We start from the raw sequence: 25,533 nt of genomic DNA, 5'->3' as shown, positions 1-25,533 counted from the left end.
AAAGACAAATCTAAAATACACAAATACACAAAACAAAGCTCAAACACAAAGGAAACTGCACGTTCACGACAAAAGTCCCAAAAAAAGTCTCTCGAAGACACACAATGAGCAAAGCTGCCTTTTTAGACTGAGCTCTACTGATTTTGACAAACCGATTTACCTTAAGAGTAAGTGTTGTACTCTGTTGGCCCTGAGGTGGATTTTTATTCTTCCACACATACACAGACACAATTATAAAATACACAACCTCAGTTACAACCAGTAAGCGTCTACAGGAGTCAGGGAAGCAGCACAGCAGCAACGTTAACTAGTAGATTGTAATAGTTCAAAATAAGATCCCCAACTACAATACTAACCAGGATCAATGGGTGAGGGGCAGCGGGTGGTGCCTAAATCTGATGGTCCCCCCAAAAAGAGACCAAAAGAATATCCTGCTGGGATAAACAAGACAAACTTTACTGCACAAAGTAACTTACATCCAGGCCGGCGTCCTTCAGGCCTGGTGAATCCACATGAGGAGTCTCGGTGAGGTGCACAATGAAGTAAAGAGGATAACAAACTATAGCCCAACAAGAACGAGTGCCTCGCTAGTTCACAGAATATCAGCGAGAACAAGTTAACAACCGTTAACAAACACACAACAAGCTGATCACATCTCAGCCGCGCCCGGTGACATTGCACAGAGTTTGTTAATCCTCCTCGGTCCTCGAGGACGGTGGGGGGGGGGGAATAGGAATAGGTGGCTGCTGATACTGGATTCTCTGCTGATACTGGATCTGATGGGCCAGTGAGCGTGCAGGGCTGGCGCTCCAGGAGGAATCCACTGGAAGTGTGTGTGACGGAGGAGGTCGACCTGAACACCTGCAGTGAGGAAGCAGCCATGCTGTTCTGAGTTCTAACAGCTAAATGAAATGTGATGATATGTGATGTAAAAGCCGAGGCCAGAAACACCCTCACACAGAACATGAAACTGGGAAGAGTGTGACCCCTTGTGCTCAGTCACTAGAAGTACAGTGTAAAGCCCCCCCCCCCCCCCCCCCCCCCCCCCCCCCCCCCCCCCCCCCCCCCCCCCCCCCCCCCCCCCCCCACCCCCCCCCCCCCCCCCCCCCCCCCCCCCCCCCCCCCCCCCCCCCCCCCCCCCCCCCCCCCCCAACAATTCAGTGTGAAGCTTCCTGCATTACAAAACTGCTGACTTCATCAAATTTAACACACACACAATCTAAAACACATTCACCTCTGCAGTATTCATTCTACACTAGTTTAAACACACACAGTGTCTCTCTCTCTTTGTCACACACACACACACACAGACACACACACACACACACACACACACACACACACACACACACACGTACACCACCTTCCTCTATCTAGCTCGCTCTGTTCCGTCACTGTCCAGTGACCAGATGTTACACTGAGGACAGATTAAAGCAGAGGAGAGATTGGGACAGTGAATACTGCAGCACTGAAAGAGGAACGCACACACACACACACAGATGAGTGAGATAGATGTGTGTGAGTCGCCTAAACACTGGTGGCGTTGTTTAGTGTCTTCTGGTTCGTGGTCGTGTTATTTACAGATTCTGTGGCGTTTACTTCAGATCGATGGCGAGCGTTACTAAGTGGCTCGTGTTGGAGACGGAGCTGATGGATGTAGAAGAGCAATTACTTTTTTCTCAAAGAACTGCAACGAAGAAAAGAAAAAGGTCGTCTGTGATCGTTCCTTCAACTTGATTCAAAAATGGCGGCGAGTTGACCAACCACAGATATACACGTCTATGCGTAGGCTATGGCGTAGAGGCCTAACTCTAATCTAAACTTAATTCTAACCCTAACACAAAGTCTTAACCCTCAAAACAGTCCATTGAAAAGTGAGGACCGGCCAAATTGTCCTCTCTCCATAGTGTCTATGCTCACTGGTTCTCACAAAGGTACAAGTACACACACAGTATGTAGTTGTACTCGTCTCTCCATCAGTGTACAGAGATAAGAACTGGTTACAACATGTGATAACAGTGGGAGGAGCTGCTGACATGATGCAGCAAATAAAGTTAAATAAGCAAAGAATAAATGTGTGAGTCAGCAGAAGAGTTCAAGTTTACAAAAATACAATGTGAGCAAAAAAAATATGAAAACACAAAGAAGAGACGATGCCTATTTTTTGCTTCTGTACAACTTTTCCCCTCGAGGAAAAAATAAACACAAAGTAGTTTTGTTCTTGTAACAGCGTCTGTTGTTTATCTTTAAATCTGTATTTATATGTGGCTTCAATACTCTGCTGCGGTTACTTACGTCTTTCAATCACCTTAAAGTATTTTGTACTGTCAATATCTCCATCAGCACTCATTTTGACCTTTTATTATTCTTATGCTCTTGTTTATGTGATACTGGATGCTAACATTTCCCTCTGGATCAATAAAGCATCTATCTATCTATCTATCTATCTGTCTGTCTGTCTGTCTGTCTGTCTGTCTGTCTGTCTGTCTATTCTGTAAAACGATGTATGTTTTAACTGTTTCTATGAGGAGCTATGTTACCTGAGCTGTACCTGAGGAGGAGGAGGAGGAGGAGGAGACAAGATGTGAGTGACAGGGAGGAGGAGGAGGAGGAGGCTCCTGCTGGCGTTTATCTGCAGAGAGGTGTTCCTCACGTCACTGAGCAGAAGCCTGCAGGGAGGTGAAGACACAGCAGAAGAGGAAGAGGAGAGTCACAGCCTCACCATCATCAGGAAGCCTCTTCTCTCTGACTTGTAATCTGTATAAAAACACAGATCCTTCTCCTCCTCCTCCTCCTCCTCTGTGACGCATCCCTCTCCTCCCTCTCCTCCTGCGGGTTCTCCTGGTTGTCCTCCTCCTCCTGGTCGGTCATGTGTCGGCCGGCTGCAGCTCTGCTCGCGGCTCTGGCCGCTTCTCTCTGCTGCGGAGCGATGGACCAGCCGCTCAACAGCCGGCCCATCATCGGTAAGACTCGGCCTCGTGTGTGTGCGTGTGTCGGTGTGCGTGCACGGAGCGGTGCTGGATTCTGTTGGTTCTTATGTAATTTAACATGGAGAATGTTCGAGAGAAGGTGAGTGTGTGTGTGTCTGTGTGTGTGTGTGAGTGTGAGAGAGAGAGAGAGAGAGAGAGAGAGAGAGAGAGAGAGAGAGAGAGAGAGAGTGTGTGTGTGTTACTATCTTACTATTATGTCATAATTTAATTTACCACTATAGTCAATGCACATTATATCATTTTGCTTCAAGATTTCAGTCACAACAATACATAACACAGTAAACACAACATAATGTGAATAAAACAATATATTAAAGATAAGGGGAACAAAGTATATAGTGTGTTGTAAGTGAAATCAAAAATATAAAGTGTATACAGTGAAATGCAGAGAACCAGTGTAGAATAGAAATAAACTAGAAATGAGAATTAGATATGTAGAAAGTAATATCGCACACAGGTGGTAATACTGCACATGGAAAAGAAAACCTGAATAATATTGGTTATATTCAGGTAAATTTGTCAGATGCTCATTAGAGAATATTCAGCCTTTTTAAACTGAACCTTGTTCTTGACATTTGACTGTAGATGCCACCTGAGATCAGGGGACAGGTCTGTTGCTGCTGGTGCTGCATGATGGGATTTGTTTTTCCATGATGTTTGTCACATACGTCTTTAAATGTTTCCTCGAGGCTTTGAGGTTACACACAGTCACCGGGAACCGCACAAGCACAAACACATGACACCGACCACACTTCTAACACCTCAGTCAGCGACACCACACAAAAACAACCTGCACGTTTCAGGCTGAGTCACAATGTTTGTTTCTGGGCACAAACACAGACGCAGGTTCAGGGAAGAAACATTAATCACCATCACTGTACCGGTCAACATACGTCTGCATCAACGTCTCTATGTATATATCTCTGTGATAGTTGTGTCTGTGCGTTAACTGTCTCCTGTCCTCTGTAGGGGTGTTGGCACAGGAAACCCGTAAAGAAGAACAGGCTACAAGGGGCTTTTCCTACATCGCTGCTTCCTATGTGAAATACCTGGAGGCAGCCGGGGCCAGGGTCGTACCTGTCAGGTAGGACAACTCAGAAATCTGATTTATGACTTCACTCTTTGCCGGAGGGTTCAGTTTTCTGGCTTCTGATCCTGAGATTCAGATTTCAACTGCATTCTTTTCCGTTGTTTCCCTCTTTTAAACGAGAAATGTGCTTTGACACAACATGTCTGGACGTGCAACATCTGAAACTGACAATTCAACAAAGTGAAAAGTAGAATAAGCAGTTGATGCAAATATCAATAACTCAAGTGTAAAGCTACAGACAACTGGAGAAAGTTTATTCTGGTTCTTCCTGAGTATTTTATCTTTTTGTCTGATGATGAACAAACTGATTACGAACACGTGACACAGATAAAAAGAAGTTAAAGTGATGTCTGAAGAGAGGAGAGATTTATTTTGAGCTGGTTATTGATTCAGCATTAACTACATATCTGATGTTAGGGTTTTGTTTAAGTACTCTTGCTAATCGGACATTCTTATACCTGATGATTGAGTATAATTAAAGATGTATTTCCATAACTCTTCATCTATAAGATGTCTGTATTTAATTTTTCACAACAATCAGGTGGGATTCCCTTTATGGGAATCCTTCTGGATAAATACTTAAAGAGTTAAACTTCCTAATCCTCACATTGGTTGAACTGTGATCTGTCCCTGGCTCACAGACCTGTCTGTCATGGTGTTGTGATTTGATGTGGGTGGGGTTATAAATATATATATGCTATAAATGCAGTTGTAATATTGTTGAGATTAAATTACAACAATAAAACAGTGATGATTCCTGATAGACAACTTGTCCAGAGTTTCCTCTACATGTTGAGATTACAAACCTTCTTACAGCTGCTGCTTCAAATCCACATTGATTCGTTAGGGTTTGAATTGTCTTTGATGGTTAATTTGTTTTTGGCATCAATTTGTTTTCCCACATATTTTGTCCCCATCAGAGTAAATCTCACAGAAGAAGAATATACCAAGATATTCAACTCAATCAACGGGTGAGTTCAAACAGTGCTCTGCTCTCCGTATGTCTGTAGATGCTCCTCATTGTTATGTCTAATGTGGATTCATAAGTTGTGTTAAGACTTATTTGTTCAGGATAAATCTCTAAAGCCGGAGATATACTTGCTGTTAACTACGCATACGTGTGTGCACGATGGCTGCCTCGTGCACCCTGCGACTATCTGGAGCGTCGGTTGTGCACGGCGCCAGATGCAATATGCACCTGACCGCTAGGGGCAGTGTAGCGGTGTATCATCAGCGGGCTAATCCTGCGGACATTCAAAAATACCGGTGGTGTTTTTCATCATCAATTTTCTCGCATTGGCAGAACGAGAGAAACGTACTCGCCTTGGTCACGCCGTGCCTGATTTAAGGGCCTTACCAGGACCATCTACCACAGAGCCGCTGATCTCAGAATGAACAATACAGTTACCTCCTCGAGGTTCGCCATGTTTATTGTTTACATCATGCAAATCTGGAAGTTCTCTACGGTCTGATATCTCCACTGTGCCCTCTAGTGGTATCCTCCGGTAACACGCGTAGTACATCAGCAAGCATGTGAACAACTCCGTTCACGACGACGCCGCCGCTTGTCTACGTGTATTTAAACAGCAGGTAGATCTCCGGCCTGACGGAGCGCGGTCTCCCCGCAGGTTGCTGCTGCCAGGAGGAAGTTCCAATCTGCTGACGTCGCAGTACAGTCGTTCCGCCAGGATTTTATACAACTTGGCTCTGATGGTAAATTAAACTTGTTTAACTGTGTTAATGATGAAGTTACATGAAGATACCGATTAGATTATAAGTGTCTTCATTTTCATCTCGTGTATTTTCCTGTTGGTCGTCAGTTCTCCTTCTGATCGGTGTTCGTATGTGTTTATATCGTCCAATACTGTGCAGATTGTCAGTTTCTTCATTGTGGTTCAATCAGGCAGGTTTAGTAGGTTGTGCAAAGTGAAAACTGTTTCTCCAGCTGTTCCCAGGTCTCTGAACAGTTTTCTCCTTTGGGGTGAGGATTCCTATCAGAGCCTAGTTATCACTAAATCCTTCCTTTTGCATGCCACTGTTTCCTGGACTGCAAACTAAGACCTCTCCTTCTTTTCCCATGTATTCTGCCACATTTGATTAACTGACTTGTTTATAATTGACATGTAACCTGATAATCCCCACAAGTCTTTCAAGAGCTTTGTCCGTGGCTCTGAGGATGTCGCTCCTCATTAACGCCTCTGTCACATGAATGAAACAGTTGAAGACCAGCTCTGTAGTGCAGGTTGTTACGTTCAGAGAAGCCAGACAATGAAAACATATCCTGGGTAATTAAAGGTTTTCAAATCTCCCCCTCCCTCTCTCCTCCCTCTCTCCTCCTGCAGGCCAACGATGCTTCGGACTACTTCCCTGTCTGGGGAACTTGTCTGGGCTTCGAGCAGCTGACTGTCTTCACAGCGAAGAAAAACCTGCTCACGCTCACTGACACCACGGCTGTGGCTCTGCCACTCAACTTCACACGAAGTAAAGTTCACTGTCCTCACATCATGAAGGGTTTCTTCTGTTCCGACACACGTCCTTATTTGATGGAAACACGTTCTAAAGACATCTTTGCTTTTGCGAGACTAACACTTCAGCACATTAACGTTTTGGTGGGTTAAGACATGTCCTTTTCGTGGCATCATCAATATTATTGCAGAATGACCGTAGCACAATGTTTTATTGAAGTTTTTTGTTTTAGACATTTGATGTGGGATTCCTTTTATAGGAATCCTGCTAGAAAATTATCAGAAAGAGCAAATTATCCTAAATACCTGGGGGATTCAAATTGTACTTGTGTTCAATCCATAGCCTCTTCACTCATGGTGTTTAGTGCTGTATGATGTGGGCGGGACCAATGCAAATCCCTAATTTAAAGCGATGAATGGGGAACAGTGTGTCACACTGTTACAAATCTAGAGCAACCATTAAGCATAATTACCATATTCACAATGAAAGCACGAATAGGGATTGAACCCATGATGTTTGGTTTACGAGACCAACGCCTTTCCACTTGGCCACTATGCCAAAGTGTGTTTACAGTCTCTCTGTCTAAAAATCTACATTGATCGAGGATTCAGCAAGAAAAGGTTTAAAAGACTGAACCCAAAAAAGCTCAATAGTATTTGAGAATGTCTCAACTTCTCATACATCACTTTAATATTTAATACCCATAATTTTTAAATAATTTATTACAAATATAGATGTATTTATGTCAGATCTTAATGGTATTGAAGGTTTTATAGGAATCCACCTGGAAAATTATCTGTAAGAGCAAATTATCCTGATGAAGTCCTGGAATCAAAATGTTCTTGTGTTCTATCCCAAGCCTCCTCACTCATGGTGTTTGGTGTTCTATGATGTGGGCGGAGCCAATGCAATTGAGCCACTCCTTCACTCTTACAGCTTTAATCAATATAAAAGTTAAATTTTCAGTTCTACTAAGTTTTCCGCAGCTACAGCTGTGACATTGAACTCCACACGTGATTACATTAAGCTCAAGAAACCTTGGCCGTCACTCACTGACTCCAGTCATAATGTCCAATGATGTTAGAGTCCAGTATTTAACAGATCCTCCTGTCTCACCACTAATCTGTGTCCGTCCTACAGAGGCACATTCCAGCCGTCTGTTTCGGAGTTTCCCCAAAGATGTACTGAGGTCTCTGACCGAGGAAAACATCACCTCCAACTTCCACAAGTGGAGTCTGTCCTCCAAGGTATTTCCTACTGGTCATTTACTGGTTTTCCTTTTCTAGCTCCTGTAGTTGTGGTATCGGGGCAAAGTATTTATCTTGTAACCTAAACAAAGGTTGATGTAACCGAGGTTACACTTGTGAGTGCTTGTTTTACACTACTGAGGCATGGATGGGAATCGAACCCATGATCTTTGGTTTACGAGACCAACGCCTTACCACTTGGCCACCACGCCACTGTTTGTGATTTGTTATGGAATCAAACTAGGCTTTCCACAATGAATCGACAGTATTTTGGTCACCACTGATCAGTTATCAGGTTCAAACACATCGTCTTTTAGCTGTGAGCTCGAATCATTGCACCACACTACCACCCTTAAGCCATTGTGTGTTCCTGCTAAAAACAAAAGGGATTCAAAATGTTTAAATTAAATTCAATCCTGATACATCAGTACAAAGTTCCACGTTCATGTATTCGCTCATGCAAAAGGAGCAAAGTGCGACTAAAACTCTACCGATGTTAAATGTGTGTATTTCAGAACTTCAGCGGGAATCCCAAGCTGAAGAAGTTTTACAAGGTCCTGTCGACAAACCACGATGGGAAGCAAGAATTCATCTCCACTATGGAAGGTACCTTTCCTTCCTGGACACGGAAATCTGAGTGTAGTTTGCTGTAAAATGACCGTGAGCACGAAGGTCGAATGACACAAACTCCACAACGAGTCCTAGAAGATCGAGAGACGATCGTCTGACAAGAAATAACTCTTTGTTTAATACTGACTGTAATGCCTCAGTGCATGAGTGAGGTGTGCTGACAGTGTCTCTGGTCGTTTCCAGCCTACCGGTATCCATTTTATGGAGTTCAGTGGCATCCGGAGAAAACCCCTTTTGAGTGGATCGACAAACCGGGGATGATTCACTCCACCGCTGCAACAAGAGTCGCCTTCTACTCTGCCAGCCTCTTCGTCTCTGAAGGTAACACGTGGGATCTCTGTCAGCTTGTTACACAATATATCCAGATTTCTATGGTGGTTGATTAAAAATGTTACATCTTCCATTGTTTTTAACATTATAAAATACTACGTAAACTTACACAAATCTAGACAACAGATGATTTGATTGCACCCGCGACCTAACCGTTTTTCCCGCCATGCCACCATATCATAACTCAGAGTGACTCCACCTTGACGTCTGCTTTGTGTGGAGTTGTGGTATTATTTATTAGGATTGGTTTGCAAACCGGCATCACTCCAATAATTTCTTCTTTAACACATCCGATGAGAATATAGCTCCACTCATGTGAAACTGATTATTATTCACGGAACCATTTTCTTGTGAAGTTAAATTTAGACTGAATCCAAACAACCCTGCAGATGTTCGTGGAGTTTCACCCATAGAATAGACTAAGCAACTATAAGGGTCGTGTGACGCCCTCGTTTGAAGTTTTGTTCAAGTCATCTTTGTAAAAAGACATGAAAGAAAACGTGCAGCTGCTGAGTCAAATGTTCACCTCCTCTCTCACTTCCCTTCCAGCCATGAAGAACAACCACAGTTTCCCGAGTCGGGAGGAGGAAGAGAGAGCGCTCATCTACAACTTCTGTCCCGTCTTCAAAGGCATGGACTCCATCTTTGTTCAGAGCTATTACTTTGATTGATGGACGTGAGGAGCCCGTCACTGGAGGATCATTTCCAACCTGATGAAGTCACTGACAGTAAAACCTCAAATGGAACAGCGGCAATTCTGTAATATGTGAATGCAGTGATAAATAAAAATAGAAGAAAGTGAAATAAAAGTGTTGTGTTCGAAAATGTATCTGGATTTCTACGTCTGTTATGATAAAAGTACAAAATCAAACTGTGCCGGTGATTTTTTTTTTACATCCATAAGATACTCTGGTTAAAAAAGTTAAAAAGTTGTGTGTGATTGTGTGTGTCGGCGCGAGCGAAAGAGGAGAAGAAAGATTTGAGCATTTTAATGAAGGTATTGATCATTATGTGGTGATCAGTGGAGTCTGTCCACCAGTATTTCCTACTGGTCACTTATTGGTTTTCCTTTTCTAGCTCATGTAGTTGTGGTATCGGGGCAAAGTATTTCTCTTGTAACCTAAACAGGTTAATGTGACAGAAGCTTTTCCCAAGATCAGAATGTCGAAATTATGTGGATGTTCCACTTTTCGAAGGCATGGATGGGGATCAAACCCATGATCTTTGGTTTACGAGACCAACGCCTTTCCACTTGGCCACCACGTTATGGAATCAAACAATGAATCGACAGTATTTTGGTCACCACTGATCAGTTACCTGTGTGTCTGCACGAGCGAAAGGGGAGAAGAAAGATTTGAGCATTTTAATGAAGGTATTGATCATGATGTTGATATCATGATCAGAAACAAATGAACATGAAATATGAGGTTGTCCAAGATGCACCTGAGTTCACACTGTTACACATTCAGAATGTGGTTGAGGAGGTTTGGATCTGAGTGCATTCAAGGAAACCACAGTAACACCCATTTAAAGGCATGGATGGGAATTGAACCCATGATCTTTGGTTTACGAGACCAACGCCTTACCACTTGGCCACCACGCCTGTCTCCACAAATCTCTAATTATGATTACATTGTATTTACAGTTACCCTGTGTGTTAAAGCCATTGTGTAAAGGTATGGAAGGGAATTCATTCTCACCACAATATCCCCATATACGATTTTCTAAGTGTAAAATAATCTCTGATCACAAGTTACACATCCACCAGTATTTATGAGACATGCAGCATTTTATTCCTGACGCCCACAGGGGAACATGGGATTCGGTTTTTGAAGTTTCATTTTGTAACGATGTCCTTCAACCAAAAGGAGAAATCAAGAATTCTACAGATGAATCGTTAAACAATCTGAACGTCTCCTGGTTAATTTGAGTCACATTAAGTCAACCAAAATCATCATATTTAATAATTTGAGGAAAGTCTTTTGTAGTTAAGGAGGTCCTGACCTTTTTAAACCACTGACATCAGCGGTTTTCTCTGCAGCCACCTTCAGTTCTTGCTTGTTGTGGGGTCTCCTCATCCTCATCGTGGTTAAAGACGCACCTCTTCTCTTTGGCCTTATTTTCAAGTTGAAAACGTTATTATCCCAGCAGATTTAATATTATTATTATTATGATATATTGCGTATTGTTGTTTTCTTGTTATACCTTTTACTTTGTAAAGCACTTTGGTCAACCGAGTGGTTTTAAATATGTGATATAAATAAAGTTGACATTGACATTCATATGATCACAGTTTTTATACTAATTTTAAACTTACTTCAGCAACCTCATATCATGAAGTTCTTCTTTTCTTCCCTTCTCTAACAGAATCTACTTCACACGTCCTCTGGGACGACGTACGTCTAAAATGTTGAATGATGTGAACAGTTATCTTGTAAATTCATCTAATTTAAAGCGATGAATGGGGATTGAACCCATAAGTGAATTTAAACTGTGTCATACTGTTACAAATCTATAGCAATCATCAGGCATAATTACCATATTCACAATGAAGGCACGAATAGGGATTGAACCCATGATGTTTGGTTAATGAGACCAACGCCTTTCCACTTGGCCACTATGCCAAAGTGCGTTTACAGTCTCGGTGTCTAAAAATCGACATCGATCGAGGATTCAGCAAGAAAAGGTTTAAAAGACTGAACCCAAAAAAAGCTCAATAGTACTTGGGAATATCTCAACTTCTCATACTTCACTTTAATATCCATAATTTTTAAATAATTGATGAGGAATATAGATGTATTTATGGCAGATCTTAATGGTACTGAAGGTTTTACTTCAGACCGTTAGTGTGGGATTCCTTTTATAGGAATCCTCCTGGAAAAGTATCTGTAAGAGCAAATTATCCTGATGAAGTCCTGGATTCAAAATGTTCTTGTGTTCTATCCCAAGCCTCCTCACTCATGGTGTTTAGTGTTGTATGATGTGGGCGGAGCCAATGCAAATGAGACACACCTTCACTCTTAGAGCTATAATCAATATAAAAGTTTAATTTTCAGTTCTACTAAGTTTTCCGCAGCTACAGCTGTGACATTGAACTCCACACGTGATTACATTAAGCTCAAGGAACCTTGGCCGTCACTCACTGACTCCAGTCATAATGTCCAATGATGTTAGAGTCCAGTATTTAACAGATCCTCCTGCCTCACCACTAATCTGTGTCCGTCCTACAGTGGCACATACCAGCCGTCTGTTTGGGAGTTTCCCCAAAGATGTGCTGAGGTCTCTGACCGAGGAAAACATCACCTCCAACTTCCACAAGTGGAGTCTGTCCACCAAGGTATTTCCTACTGGTCACTTATTGGTTTTCCTTTTCTAGCTCATGTAGTTGTGGTATCGGGGCAAAGTATTTCTCTTGTAACCTAAACAGGTTAATGTGACAGAAGCTTTTCCCAAGATCAGAATGTCGAATTTATGTGGATGTTCCACTTTTCGAAGGCATGGATGGGGATCAAACCCACGATCTTTGGTTTACGAGACCAACGCCTTTCCACTTGGCCACCACGTTATGTAATCAAACAATGAATCAACAGTATTTTGGTCACCACTGATCAGTTACCTGTGTGTCTGCACGAGCGAAAGGGGAGAAGAAAGATTTGAGCATTTTAATGAAGGTATTGATCATGATGTTGATATCATGATCAGAAACAAATCAACATGAAATATGAGGTCGTCCAAGATGCACCTGAGTTCACACTGTTACACATTCAGAATGTGGTTGAGGAGGTTTGGATCTGAGTGCATTCAAGGAAACCACAGTAACACCCATTTAAAGGCATGGATGGGAATTGAACCCATGATCTTTGGTTTACGAGACCAACGCCTTACCACTTGGCCACCACGCCTGTCTCCACAAATGTCTAATTATGATTACATTGTATTTACAGTTACCCTGTGTGTTAAAGCCATTGTGTAAAGGTATGGAAGGGAATTCATTCTCACCACAATATCCCCATATACGATTTTCTAAGTGTAAAATAATCTCTGATCACAAGTTACACATCCACCAGTATTTATGAGACATGCAGCATTTTATTCCTGACGCCCACAGGGGAACATGGGATTTGGTTTTTGAAGTTTCATTTTGTAACGATGTCCTTCAACCAAAAGGAGAAATCAAGAATTCTACAGATGAATCGTTAAACAATCTGAACGTCTCCTGGTTAATTTGAGTCACATTAAGTCAACCAAAATCATCATATTTAATAATTTGAGGAAAGTCTTTTGTAGTTAAGGAGGTCCTGACCTTTTTAAACCACTGACATCAGCGGTTTTCTCTGCAGCCACCTTCAGTTCTTGCTTGTTGTGGGGTCTCCTCATCCTCATCGTGGTTAAAGACGCACCTCTTCTCTTTGGCCTTATTTTCAAGTTGAAAACGTTATTATCCCGGCAGATTTAATATTATTATTATTATGATATATTGCGTATTGTTGTTTTCTTGTTATACCTTTTACTTTGTAAAGCACTTTGGTCAACCGAGTGGTTTTAAATATGTGATATAAATAAAGTTGACATTGACATTCATATGATCACAGTTTTTATACTAATTTTAAACTTACTTCAGCAACCTCATATCATGAAGTTCTTCTTTTCTTCCCTTCTCTAACAGAATCTACTTCACACGTCCTCTGGGACGACGTACGTCTAAAATGTTGAATGATGTGAAAAGTTATCTTGTAAATTCATCTAATTTAAAGGGATGAATGGGGATTGAACCCATAAGTGAATTTAGACTGTGTTAGACTGTTACACATGTATAGCGACCATCAGGCATAATTACCATATTCACAATGAAGGCACGAATAGGGAATGAACCCATGATGTTTGGTTAATGAGACCAACGCCTTTCCACTTGGCCACTATGCCAAAGTGTGTTTACAGTCTCTGTGTCTAAAAATCTACATTGATCGAGGATTCAGCAAGAAAAGGTTTAAGAGATTGAACCCAAAAAAGCTCAATAGTACTTGAGAATATCTCAACTTCTCATACATCACTTTAATATCCATAATTTCGAAATAATTGATTATGAATATAAATGTATTTATGGGAGATCTTGATGGTATTGAAGGTTTTCCTTGAGACAGTTTGTGTGGGATTCCTTTTATAGGAATCCGCCTGGAAAATTATCTGTAAGAGCAAATTATCCTGATGAAGTCCTGGATTCAAAATGTGATTGTGTTCTATCCCAAGCCTCCTCACTCATGGTGTTTGGTGTCTCCACAAGTCTCTAATTATGATTACATTGTATTTACAGTTACCCTGTGTGTTAAATACATTTTGTTAAGGTATGGAAGGGAATTAAATGTCACCACAATATCCCCATTTATGATTTTCTAAGTGTAAAATAATCTCTGATCACAAGTTACACATCCACCAGTATTTATGAGACATGCAGCATTTTATTCCTGACACCCACAGTGTAAAGTTGAAAACGTTATTATCCCGGCAGATTTAATATTATTATTATTATGATATATTGCGTATTGTTGTTTTCTTGTTATACCTTTTAGTTTGTAAAGCACTTTGGTCAACCGAGTGGTTTTAAATATGTGATATAAGTAAAGTTGACGTTGACATTCGTATGATCACAGTTTTTATACTAATGAAAAACAAAATGTTCTCGAATGACTTAAACGTTCTTTGACTCAATCCGAGCTCTCGTAAAGCTCCTGTATATCTCTGCATTCACCCTGTGAAACCATCAGTAAGCAGCAGCTTCACTGCAGAGCCACCTCCAGGTTTGAGGGATGAGGTGTTGGCTTTGGGTCATGAGCTCTTCCCGTCACAGTTTCCACAGTTTCGGGCGAAAAAAAACAGGAGATCCAAAAGTCCAACTCAGCAGTAAAAGGCTACAAGGGGCTTTTCCTACATCCCTGCTTCCTATGTGAAATACCTGGAGGCAGCCGGGGCCAGGGTCGTACCTGTCAGGTAGGACAACTCAGAAATCAGATTTATGACTTCACTCTTTGCCGGAGGGTTCAGTTTTCTGGCTTCTGATCCTGGATTCAGATTTCAACTGTGGTCTTTTTCTGTTTCCTCCTCTTTTAGACAAATCATTTGCTTTGACACAACATGTGAATTACAACAAAAACTAATTGTTGTGATGTGGACGACCAGTTTAAATCTGAATGGGAGGATAAAAGAAGTGATGTCTGAAGAGAGCAGAGATTTATTTTGAGCTTGTTATTGATTCAGCATTCGAAACAATGGGGATTTACATCAGTAAGAAGTGAACTGTCTTCATATCTGATGTTAAACCTGAAGTTAGACTGATAACCTAATTTTGTGTGTTATATTATAAGCACGGGGTTTGGTTTGAGTACTATTGCAAATTGACATCTTTAGGTTCTTATACCTAATAATGGAGTATAATTTAAGATGATCTATTTTCCTAATTCTTCATCTACATGTATATGAGTTTGTATTAAATTTTTCACAATAATCAGGTGGGATTCCTTTTATAGGAATCCTTCTGGATAAATACTTAAAGAGTTAAACTTCCTAACTCACACCTTGGTTGAACTGTGGCGTGTCTCTGGCTCACATACCTGTCAGTCATAGCGGTGTGATTTGATGGGTTTTAAATATGTACGCTACAAATGCACATATTAATTGTGCACATATTAAATGCACATATTAATTGTGACACCTCTCGTGAGGACACTCACCACAGTCATGTCACACAGGCAGCACTTCCCACCTCCCACCTCCTGTTCCAGCTGCGGTGGTTATTCTTGGTTGTGCTGCAGCTCTGCTCGTGGCTCTGCACGTTTCCCTCTGGTGCGGCGCAATGAACCAGCCTCTCAACAGCCGACCCATCATCGGTAAGACTCGGCTTCAAGTGCGTCTGTGTGTCGGTAGCGGTGGTGGATTCTGTTGGTTCTTATGTAATTTAACATGGAGAGTGTTCGAGAGAAGGTGAGTGTGTGAGTTACTATCTTACTATAATGTCCTAATTTAATTATTAAACACACACACACACACACACATGGAAGTACTACACTCTTGATCCAGAGCTAATTAAAACCTGCCCATCATTTCCAAATTCCTAGAAAAAGCTGTTGCTTCAGTCTCTCTCTCTCTTTCTCTCTCTCTCTTTGCAGGTGTTTCTGACTCCAAAGCTGCAGGATAACAACTATTATTATCATTATTACTATTATTATTAACAATAATACTCATTATTATTTAACTATTACATTAATTGTTGCTGCTATCATTAATAATCAACAGCATCTTTGCTCTTTTATTATTTTAATTCTAACTAGTCAGAGCTGATACCTGATGCTGCACAAGTGATCCTGGTCTCTCTCTCTTCCTTCTGCATCAACGTCTCTATGTATATATCTCTGTGATAGTTGTGTTCGTGCGTTAACTGTCTCCTGTCCTCTGTAGGGGTGTTGGCGGATGAAACCCGTAAAGACGAACAGGCTACATGGGGCTATTCCTACATCCCTGCTTGCTATGTGAAATACCTGGAGGCAGCCGGGGCCAGGGTCGTACCTGTCAGGTAGGACAACTCACCAATCTGATTTATGACTTCACTCTTTGTATATTCAACAAAGTGAAAAGTAGAATAAAGAAAAACAGCTGATCCAAATATCAACAACTCAAGATTAAGACTGGAGAACTTTTATGACCCAGATAAAAGAAGTGATGTCTGAGGAGAGCAGAGGTTTATTTTGAGCTGGTTATTGATTCTGTGATAACAACAATGGGGATTTACATCAGTAAGAAGTGAACTGTCTTCATATCTGATGTTAAACCTGAAGTTAGACTGATAAAATCATATTGTGTGTTATATTATAAGCACAGGGCTTGGTTTGAGTACTGATGATTTATTTTCCTAATTCTTCATCTATTTTGGTTTGTATTTCATTTTTTGCAACAATCAGATGGGTTTCCCTTTATGGAAATCCTTCTGGATAAATACTTAAAGAGTTAAACTTCCTAACTCGCACCTTGGTTGAACTGTGACGTGTCTCTGGCTCACATACCTCTCAGTCATGGCGGTGTGATTTGATGTGGGTGGGGTTTTAAATATGTGCGCTATAAATGCAGTTGTAATATTAGTCATGGTTCCTGATAGACAACTTGTGTGTCGTGGGTTTCCTCTACATGTTGAGATTACAAACCTTCTTACAGCTGCTGCTTCAAATCCACATTGATTCGTTAGGGTTTGAATTGTCTTTGATGCTTTTTTGGCATTAATTTGTTTTTCAACTTTTGTTCTCCATCAGATTAAATCTCCCAGAAGAAGAATATACCAAGATATTCAACTCAATCAACGGGTGAGTTAACCACTGCTCTGCTCTCCGTATGTCTGCAGATGCTCCTCATTGTTATGTCTAATGTGAAATCTTCATAAATCGTGTTTCGACACATGTGAAGTGTCTCAGAGTGACATCATCTGCTGAGGATCTGTTCAGGATAAATGTCGAACCCGGTCTCCCTGCAGGTTCATGCTGCCGGGAGGAGGTGCAAATCTGCTGGCGTCGCCCTACAGACGAACCGCCGAAATTTTTTTCAACTTGGCTCTGAGGGTAAACCAATCAAACTTGTTTAACTGATTTGACTCCAGATGAAGTGACCTCCTTCCTTCAGTTCAGTCAGGCAACTCAAGTTCATACATTTATTGCAGCATTACAACAGGTTTAGTGTTCGGCGTCTAGGCTCCAACTTAATCACTCCCCAAACGATTACACAGGAATGATGGGAGTGATGAGCAAATACTTGTAACCCCCCGCTGGAGCCTACAGGTGGATGCTGGGGTGAGGGAGGGGCTGAAGCAACTGGTAGCAATACTGCAGCAGTGTGAGCAAAGGGGATGATTGGAAATGTCTCTCTGGTTAAATAAACCACCTGATAAGGTGGATGTGTAATATAGATGGTTGTGGAGAGTGAGGTATGTCACATGATGTATGTCACATGATTGGCGCCGCGCAGCTCGAGTTGCCTGCCAGAACTAGCTCGCCGGCGTCGCCACATTTATCATCAGTTAATCCTTGCTTTTGCAATGCAAAGTTGCATTTAGCTTTTTCCACTGTTTCTTGCATTGCAAACTAACACCTCTCATTCCTTTCCCATGTATTCTGCCACATTTGTTTGACTAACTTGTAACCTGATAATCCATGTAGTAAAGTCATTTCCCTTCGGGCAGCGTTCTCTGCCAGACTATTTGCTTCATCATTCCCTCAGTGTTTCACATGACATCACAATCATTCTTTCAATAACTGTTCGTGGCTCTGAGGATGTCGCTCCTCATTAACGACCATGCCTCTGTCACATGAATGAAACAGTGCTCTGTAGTGCAGGTTCATCAGGACAGGCTCGTGTTGGGTTCAGGGAAGTTAAACCTGCTTCACAGAACAGGACTCTGGTCTTTAGAACATTATAAGAAGGCAAAATGTTGCTGCAGTGCGAAGATCCCTTGTGTGAATATGTTGAACAGTGTGAGATTGAAGTTAAAAAGAACTTTATAAATAAAGGATAAAACTGCCAGCATCAAATCATCATGAAAGGTTTAAAATGTCACCCCACCTCCCTCTCTCCTCCCTCTCTCCTCCTGCAGGCCAACGATGCTTCGGACTACTTCCCCATCTTGGGAACTTGTCTGGGCTTCGAGCAGCTGACTGTCTTAATAGCGAAGGAAAACCTGCTCACGCGCACTGACACCACGGCTGTGGCTCTGCCGCTCAACTTCACACCAAGTAATGTTCCCTGTCCTCTGCTCTCTTTGAGCAGCCTCACATCATGAAGGGTTTCTTCTCTTCTCCAACACGAGGGGCTTCACACGTCCTTCGTGAAGTCAATGCCTGTCGGTTTTGATTTGATTCATAAGACTTTTCACTTGTAAATTACACTATGAGGGATGATATGGACAGTTCTAATGTGAGCTAAACACAAGTCAAAGCCATGGGTGAGAATTGAACCCATGATCTTTAGAATAGAAGACCAACACCTTGGACAGTTCCCCTGTTAGTTAAACATGTTTTAAAATGAACTCATCTTTTTTCTTACTGATTATTTGATGGAAACACGTTTTAAAGGCTGTGGGGAGATGTGGGATTCCTTTCATAGGAAGTTCTTCTGTTCTTCCCTTCTCTTACAAAAACTACTTCACACATCCCTATGGACGACATACGTCTAAAATGTTGAATGATGTGAACAGTCATCCTGTAAATTCATCTAATATAAAGGGATGATGGGGATTGAACCAGTAATTAAAACATACTTATAAATCTCAACTTCTCACACTACATATACTGTTAATTTTGTTCAATTACATAATTTCTATTGATAGAGTTTAAGGGTCTTCAACTACAACACTTTCTACCACACAGTTTCCTTGGAGGAGATCTTGACGGTATTGAAGGTTTTACTTGAGACAGTTAGTGTGGGATTCCTTTTATAGGAATCCTCCTGGAAAATTATCTGTAAGAGCAAATTATCCTGATGAAGTCCTGGAATCAAAATGTTATTGTGTTCTATCCCAAGCCTCCTCACTCATGGTGTTTGGTGTTCTGGGCGGAGCCAATGCAATTGAGCCACTCCTTCACTCTTACAGCTTTAATCAATATAAAAGTTAAATTTTCAGTTCTACTAAGTTTTCCGCAGCTACAGTTGTGACATTGAACTCCACATGTGATTACATTAAGCTGAAGGAACCTTGGCCGTCCCTCACTGACTCCAGTCATAATGTCCAATGATGTTAGAGTCCAGTATTTAACAGATCCTCCTGTCTCACCACTAATCTGTGTCCGTCCTACAGTGGCACATACCAGCCGTCTGTTTGGGAGTTTCCCCAAAGATGTGCTGAGGTCTCTGACCGAGGAAAACATCGCCCCCCACTTCCACAAGTGGAGTCTGGGCTCCGAGGTATTTCATTTACTGGTTTTCCACTTTTGTCTCTTCATCCTTTTACTTAGAACAACCTGACAGTGTAAATCTGACTTTCTGTAGCTCATGAAGTTGTGGTATCAGCTCTTGAGACAAGTGTAGAAGATATGCAGGTTATACAAACTCACCTGAAAGGCGTGGATGGGGATTGAACCCATGATCTTTGGTTTACGAGACCAACGCCTTACCACTTGGCCACCACACCGCCATTGTTGTTGCTATAAGTATTTTATCGAAGACAAGTTATCTCTTCAATTGTTTGTAACATTAAAAACTAACTTCGTAAACTTAATCCAATATAATTTATCTCGAGAAGAGATCAAATAGTAGAAAGTCAGGAAATGGAGCTCGCACCCATAAACACCGTATGAGACAAGAGTAGAAGATATGCTGATGTTCTTTTTTATGGCAGATCATTCACACAGTACTCATTCATACTTCAAAGGCGTGGATGGGGATTGAACCCATGATCTTTGGTTTACGAGACCAACGCCTTACCACTTGGCCACCACGCCACTGTTGAGATTAATTCTGCAGCAGATAAATTCATTTAATCATGTACAGTGATTTAATATCTTGGGGATTTCTCAACATTTCTCAACTGTAATTCAAGTTGTTGCCCGAGTGATAAACTACTAGTTCTGACGTCCAAGGTTTTTGATTGATTTTTAACTCTTTGGATTTCAGGCCTTCAACGGGAATCCCAAGCTGAAGAACTTTTACAAGGCCCTGTCGACGAACCACGATGGGAAGCAAGAATTCATCTCCACTATCGAAGGTACCTTTCCTTCCTGGACACGGAAATCTGAGTGTAGTTTGCTGTAAAGTGACCGTGAGCACGAAGGTCAGAGCAAATGAATCAGTGTCATGTCGGAAAACAGCTCGAATGACACAAACTCCACATCGAGTTCTAGAAGATCGAGAGACGATCGTCTGATAAGAAATAACTCTTTGTTTTCAGAGGATCAACAATAACACAATCATTTCAACATTCTTACTCTACTGATCTTGATTGTGATGTAGAAATGATGGAACAGATTAACTGACGAGGGCAGCGATCACATTTCTCATTTCTTTCTCCACTGACTGTAATGTGAGTTGTGGTCTGCTGACAGTGTCTCTGGTCGTTTCCAGCCTACCAGTATCCATTTTATGGACTTCAGTGGCATCCGGAGAAAACCCCCTTTGAGTGGATCGACAAACCGGGGATGATTCACTCCACCGCTGCAATAAGAGCTTCCTTCTACACTTCCAGCTTCTTCGTCTCTGAAGGTAACACGTGGGATCTCTGCAGGCTTTACTGCCTCTGTCAGTGGGTTTCAGACTTTATCCTGAAGGATAGGTCTGTGAGTTCTTCCATTTCTCACTGTCTTTCCCTTTGTTGACAGATATAAATATGAATTTGATGTGTTTTTTATGGAGTTGTGGTATTATCCGCCAACAAAAATTGGTGGGATTAATCCATGTATATGGTTTGGACATTGCAACATCACCATAGTGCTTAGACATTAGTGATCCAGATGTAAATAATCTCATTCAGATCCAAACTGTTCAGAGTGATTCACACTCTACATGTGTTCGGCTGTAACTCAGTCATCATGTGACTCCTTCATTTGAAGTTTTGTTCAAGTCATCGTTGCAAAAAAGCTCCAAACTGTTCCCAAACATAAAGGAGCAGTTGCTGAAGTCAAATAAATACTCATCACCACGTTCTGCCTTTTCACTTCCTCTCTCACTTCCCTTCCAGCCAGGAAGAGCAGCCATCGTTTCCCGAGTCAGGAGGAGGAAGAGAGCGCGCTCATCTACAACTTCTGTCCCGTCTTCAGAGGCATGAAGTCCATCTTCATTCAGTACTATTACTTTGATTGATGCGGAACCCGTCACTGGAGGAACATCTTCAACCTGATGGAGTCACTGACAGTGAAACCTCAAATGTAACAGCGACAATTTGCAACTTTAGCTGATTTGCTCAGAATTATGTGAATTATGTGAAGAACTCAAAGAGCAGACGAAGACAAATCCCAAAACCCAAATACACAAAGGAAACTGCACGTCGACAACAAGCCGGGGGGGGGGGCACATCGCTGTGCATTCAAATCGTTGACTTCTGACTCACGTGAAGGTCACACCTCTCGTGAGCAGTCACCACAGTCATGTCAGACAGGCAGCACTTCCCACCTCCCAGATCAACAGACTACTTTCCATTACATGATAATGAAGTCCATACCACACATGTTAGGACATTAGCATATTCTTACAGAAACAATGATACAGTCATTTGGATTTTGAGACTTTGAAAAATTATGACAACCTTCCGCAGAAAAACCTGCTGAAGATTAAAATTGTTAAGTCTAACAGATCAGACTGAGTACTACATTGTGTAGGATCCTATGAGTGAACAAAACTCTTGGACATTCCAAAAATGACCTTATCATTGTACGTGCCACTCTCTCTGCATCTTATCTTACAATTTAAAACGTTTTATTTTTTTCCTTTTTCTCCCTAACCTAGTGAAGAGCACAGGTTATTCATATTGTACTGTCATTGTAATCTGAATTATTTGTCTAATTTGAATCTTGCTTAGCCAAACTATATAGTATACACAAATGCCCAGATGTGACAATCCAAATGAACTGACAATTGACTTTTCCAGCTTTGGACTAAACCTGTTGAAGTTCGCCCTCAGGAACCCACGTCAGGTGCGATCCTGAGAACGAAGGGGGGATGTTGGGAACTGTTTTTTGTGAGACAACACTTCGGTATCACATGTGCAGTCAAAAGCCTGAAGCTGTATGTTCCGCAAGGAACACAGTCTCCCAGGGGCCATCAACATCACACAGAAGTGTGAAAACCCCCCCAGGGACACAGGTTTCAACTCCCATTGGTCGCTCTGGACCCCTTGACCTGTGAGGTCACCGGGCAAATATAAGGCCGGTTCTCCCCCCCCCCCTGCCTCTTCCTACAATCCTTCCACAGGAGGGAAGGCTGTCGAGCCTCTTCTGCAGCTCACATCTTCTCTTCCCATCCAACTCTTCGAGAGGAGCACAAAGGTGCAGCTTCCAGCTCATCTCACCAAGGAAACCTCTTCGCACTTCAAGCTCTACCAACGTCCTAGCAGCGACTCGATGTCCTGCTTGCAAACTTCCGCCAGCAACTGAGCTATACAGCTCAACAGAACCACTAAGGCAGAAGCCACAGCCAGCCAGAAGACTTCACAGGACTTCGAACTGCACAGCAACTTCCTTTTCTCCCCTTTCCACAAACGGGTAACACAACTGGGCTTAATAATTATACTAGGCTAAGCAAGACTGTTTATTCGATTCTGTGTGATGTTTATGAGTTTGATTTGTGGTGTTGTGATATTTTGGGTACAAGTTATTGAGAAAGTAATGTTAGTCTGTTATGCTCTTCACAGTCTTTCGTTGCATCCAATCTAGTAACTTTCTCTAATTTGGCACACACACACAGACACACGCATAACTCTTCACCTCATTATCTCTACAGGTCGTAAACATTCCAATAGGTGGGGGAAGGGTGTTGTCTCTTTGGCCAACTGCCATTTTGGAGGCAAACAGACACACAGACAAAGACACATGTAGACTCACCTGCCTATCTTTGTTTAGCAATTAGACCATTAGTAATTTGTGTTTTTATACTTTATTATATTCATAATAAATGTTTTCCTTTCACAAATGTTTTTTTCATTAATGTTGCATAAGTGAATTTTGCCAACCTCTACACTGTCAAGAACTCCATATCCTTCAACTTAGCTAACTATCTAGATGGTAATTTTGGTTATAGTTATTAAGTTAATTGTAAATCAGAGTTCCAAATTTGTAGTTAGTACCTTTATGAGACTTAATCAATAAATTGGCTATCTTTTCCCTTCCTTTGAAGGGTGGTGCCCCGAGGTAACTTTAATCAATTAAAGTTATTATTTAATATTAATAATAAAATATTTAATATTTTTATTTTGATAACCAAATTTATTGAATGCCGAAAGGCACACCATTTCATGGTATCACGTTTGATGCATTATGGCACAACAACATCCTCAAAATAATGTAATACCCCCTACATAATATTACCAATAGTAATTTCCTTTTAATTACTTGGTCTCTGGTAATTTCTCAATTCATCTCTTTTCTTTTTTCTTTTTTTTTAATACACTTTCAAATATCCGGCCTGACCAACATGAATCATAGTGCCTTAAAGAAGTTCTCTACATAGCGCGCTTTTAGAGACTTGTTTCACACAATGCAAATACAACTCAGTATTATGTCCTCTCTGTGGTTGTGTTATTTAACAGACTCTTTTTTTAAGGTACCTCGTCAGTCTACCTTCCAGGTTTATTCTAAACCCTTGGTTAAAAATTTACGGGGCTTTCACCCGTCTGGAGGATCCAATCCTCTTAGACCAACTTCTCCGTAACACTATGTTTGCTGGTAAAAAATAATAAATAAAAATACACTTGAAATCTCAGATTCTCACCAGATAGATCGCAGCGCTGAGACAATCCGGGCTCGGGTCTCGGTCCCTGCATCTCACCCGTCCTAATGGGGAGGTTAAGGTTAGAAACTTTTTTCCCAAGAAGATCACTCAATAAAAGAAGTGATGTCTGAAGAGAGCAGAGATTTATTTTGAGCTGGTTATTGATTTGGCAATAACATCAATGGGGATTTACATCAGTAAGAAGTGAACCGTCTTCATATCTGATGTTAAACCTGAAGTTAGACTGATAACCTCATTTTGTGTGTTGTATTATAAGCACGGGGTTTGGTTTGAGTACTATTGCAAATTGACATCTTTAGGTTCTTATACCTAATAATGGAGTATAATTTAAGATGATCTATTTCCCTAAGTCTTCATCTACACCTCCTGTTCCAGCTGCGGTGGTTATTCTTGGTTGTGCTGCAGCTCTGCTCGTGGCTCTGCACGTTTCCCTCTGGTGCGGCGCAATGAACCAGCCTCTCAACAGCCGACCCATCATCGGTAAGACTCGGCTTCAAGTGCGTCTGTGTGTTGGTAGCGGTGGTGGATTCTGTTGGTTCTTATGTAATTTAACATGGAGAGTGTTCGAGAGAAGGTGAGTGTGTGAGTTACTATCTTACTATAATGTCCTAATTTAATTAATAAACACACACACACACACACACACATGAAAGTACTACACTCTTGATCCAGAGCTAATTAAAACCTGCCCATCATTTCCAAATTCCTAGAAAAAGCTGTTGCTTCAGTCTCTCTCTCTCTTTCTCTCTCTCTCTTTGCAGGTGTTTCCAATTCCAAAGCTGCAGGATAACAACTATTATTATCATTATTACTATTATTATTAACAATAATACTCATTATTATTTAACTATTACATTAATTGTTGCTGCTATCATTAATAATCAACAGCATCTTTGCTCTTTTATTATTTTAATTCTAACTAGTCAGAGCTGATACCTGATGCTGCACAAGTGATCCTGGTCTCTCTCTCTTCCTTCTGCATCAACGTCTCTATGTATATATCTCTGTGATAGTTGTCTCCTGTCCTCTGTAGGGGTGTTGGCGGATGAAACCCGTAAAGACGAACAGGCTACAAGGGGCTATTCCTACATCCCTGCTTGCTATGTGAAATACCTGGAGGCAGCCGGGGCCAGGGTCGTACCTGTCAGGTAGGACAACTCAGAAATCTGATTTATGACTTCACTCTTTGTATATTCAACAAAGTGAAAAGTAGAATAAAAAAAAACAGCTGATCCAAATATCAACAACTCAAGATTAAGACTGGAGAACTTTTATGACCCAGATAAAAGAAGTGATGTCTGAGGAGAGCAGATGT

At 41.4% G+C, this 25,533-nt stretch overlaps 3 protein-coding genes and 8 non-coding genes across 12 annotated transcripts in view; 3 read left to right on the top strand and 8 right to left on the bottom strand.

Moving 5' to 3' along the window:
- Positions 1 to 2,758: 2,758 nt before the first annotated feature.
- On the top strand, positions 2,759 to 9,572 carry LOC117761761 (gamma-glutamyl hydrolase-like). Its single transcript, XM_034585974.1, has 9 exons — positions 2,759 to 2,963; positions 3,960 to 4,074; positions 5,001 to 5,051; positions 5,709 to 5,793; positions 6,423 to 6,566; positions 7,689 to 7,793; positions 8,309 to 8,399; positions 8,607 to 8,744; positions 9,303 to 9,572. The coding sequence occupies exons 1-9, from the start codon at positions 2,870 to 2,872 to the stop codon at positions 9,422 to 9,424; spliced, it is 945 nt and encodes a 314-aa protein (XP_034441865.1). The 5' UTR covers positions 2,759 to 2,869; the 3' UTR covers positions 9,425 to 9,572.
- On the bottom strand, positions 4,622 to 4,675 carry LOC117762327. The gene has a single exon (XR_004614014.1). It is a non-coding gene; the product is annotated as a U7 small nuclear RNA (small nuclear RNA).
- On the bottom strand, positions 7,934 to 8,005 carry trnat-cgu. Its single transcript has one exon. It is a non-coding gene; the product is annotated as a tRNA-Thr (tRNA).
- A 712-nt stretch (positions 9,573 to 10,284) lies between the features above and the next one.
- trnat-cgu lies at positions 10,285 to 10,356 on the bottom strand. The gene has a single exon. It is a non-coding gene; the product is annotated as a tRNA-Thr (tRNA).
- Positions 10,357 to 12,583: 2,227 nt separating this feature from the next.
- trnat-cgu lies at positions 12,584 to 12,655 on the bottom strand. The gene has a single exon. It is a non-coding gene; the product is annotated as a tRNA-Thr (tRNA).
- A 2,601-nt stretch (positions 12,656 to 15,256) lies between these two features.
- Positions 15,257 to 15,310, bottom strand: LOC117762329. Its single transcript, XR_004614016.1, has one exon. It is a non-coding gene; the product is annotated as a U7 small nuclear RNA (small nuclear RNA).
- Positions 15,311 to 15,707: 397 nt separating this feature from the next.
- LOC117761174 (gamma-glutamyl hydrolase-like) overlaps positions 15,708 to 25,533 on the top strand; it is a 16,568-nt gene continuing 6,742 nt past the window's right edge. The window contains exons 1-9 of the mRNA XM_034584847.1: positions 15,708 to 15,728; positions 16,166 to 16,317; positions 17,048 to 17,098; positions 17,266 to 17,350; positions 18,379 to 18,517; positions 19,579 to 19,685; positions 20,394 to 20,484; positions 20,841 to 20,978; positions 21,454 to 21,646. Coding sequence (XP_034440738.1) covers positions 15,708 to 15,728; positions 16,166 to 16,317; positions 17,048 to 17,098; positions 17,266 to 17,350; positions 18,379 to 18,517; positions 19,579 to 19,685; positions 20,394 to 20,484; positions 20,841 to 20,978; positions 21,454 to 21,575 — 906 coding nt within the window. The 3' untranslated portion in view covers positions 21,576 to 21,646. The remainder of the gene's footprint in view (positions 15,729 to 16,165; positions 16,318 to 17,047; positions 17,099 to 17,265; positions 17,351 to 18,378; positions 18,518 to 19,578; positions 19,686 to 20,393; positions 20,485 to 20,840; positions 20,979 to 21,453; positions 21,647 to 25,533) is intronic.
- On the bottom strand, positions 16,703 to 16,756 carry LOC117762314. The gene has a single exon (XR_004614002.1). It is a non-coding gene; the product is annotated as a U7 small nuclear RNA (small nuclear RNA).
- trnat-cgu lies at positions 19,840 to 19,911 on the bottom strand. The gene has a single exon. It is a non-coding gene; the product is annotated as a tRNA-Thr (tRNA).
- On the bottom strand, positions 20,150 to 20,221 carry trnat-cgu. Its single transcript has one exon. It is a non-coding gene; the product is annotated as a tRNA-Thr (tRNA).
- Positions 24,626 to 25,533, top strand: part of LOC117761762 (gamma-glutamyl hydrolase-like) — a 26,413-nt gene continuing 25,505 nt past the window's right edge. For both annotated transcript variants that reach the window (XM_034585976.1, XM_034585975.1), the window contains exons 1-2: positions 24,626 to 24,698; positions 25,252 to 25,366. In XM_034585976.1, the coding sequence (XP_034441867.1) occupies positions 24,665 to 24,698; positions 25,252 to 25,366 (149 nt within the window). In that variant the 5' untranslated portion in view covers positions 24,626 to 24,664. The remainder of the gene's footprint in view (positions 24,699 to 25,251; positions 25,367 to 25,533) is intronic.

This window comes from Hippoglossus hippoglossus, chromosome 5 (assembly GCF_009819705.1).
Source record: "Hippoglossus hippoglossus isolate fHipHip1 chromosome 5, fHipHip1.pri, whole genome shotgun sequence".
Taxonomy (NCBI): Eukaryota; Metazoa; Chordata; class Actinopteri; order Pleuronectiformes; family Pleuronectidae; genus Hippoglossus; species Hippoglossus hippoglossus.
The sequence above is the reverse complement of the archived record's forward strand: the minus strand, read 5'-3'. Positions and strand labels throughout refer to the sequence as shown.

Excerpts from the sequence above, each read along its gene's own strand:
- LOC117761761 (XM_034585974.1), top strand. The coding sequence starts at position 2,870 with ATGTGTCGGCCGGCTGCAGCTCTGCTCGCGGCTCTGGCCGCTTCTCTC. Across the intron at positions 6,567-7,688 it reads TCAACTTCACACGAAGTAAA|GCACATTCCAGCCGTCTGTT; the intron begins GTTCACTGTCCT and ends CGTCCTACAGAG. Across the intron at positions 8,400-8,606 it reads ATTCATCTCCACTATGGAAG|CCTACCGGTATCCATTTTAT; the intron begins GTACCTTTCCTT and ends GGTCGTTTCCAG.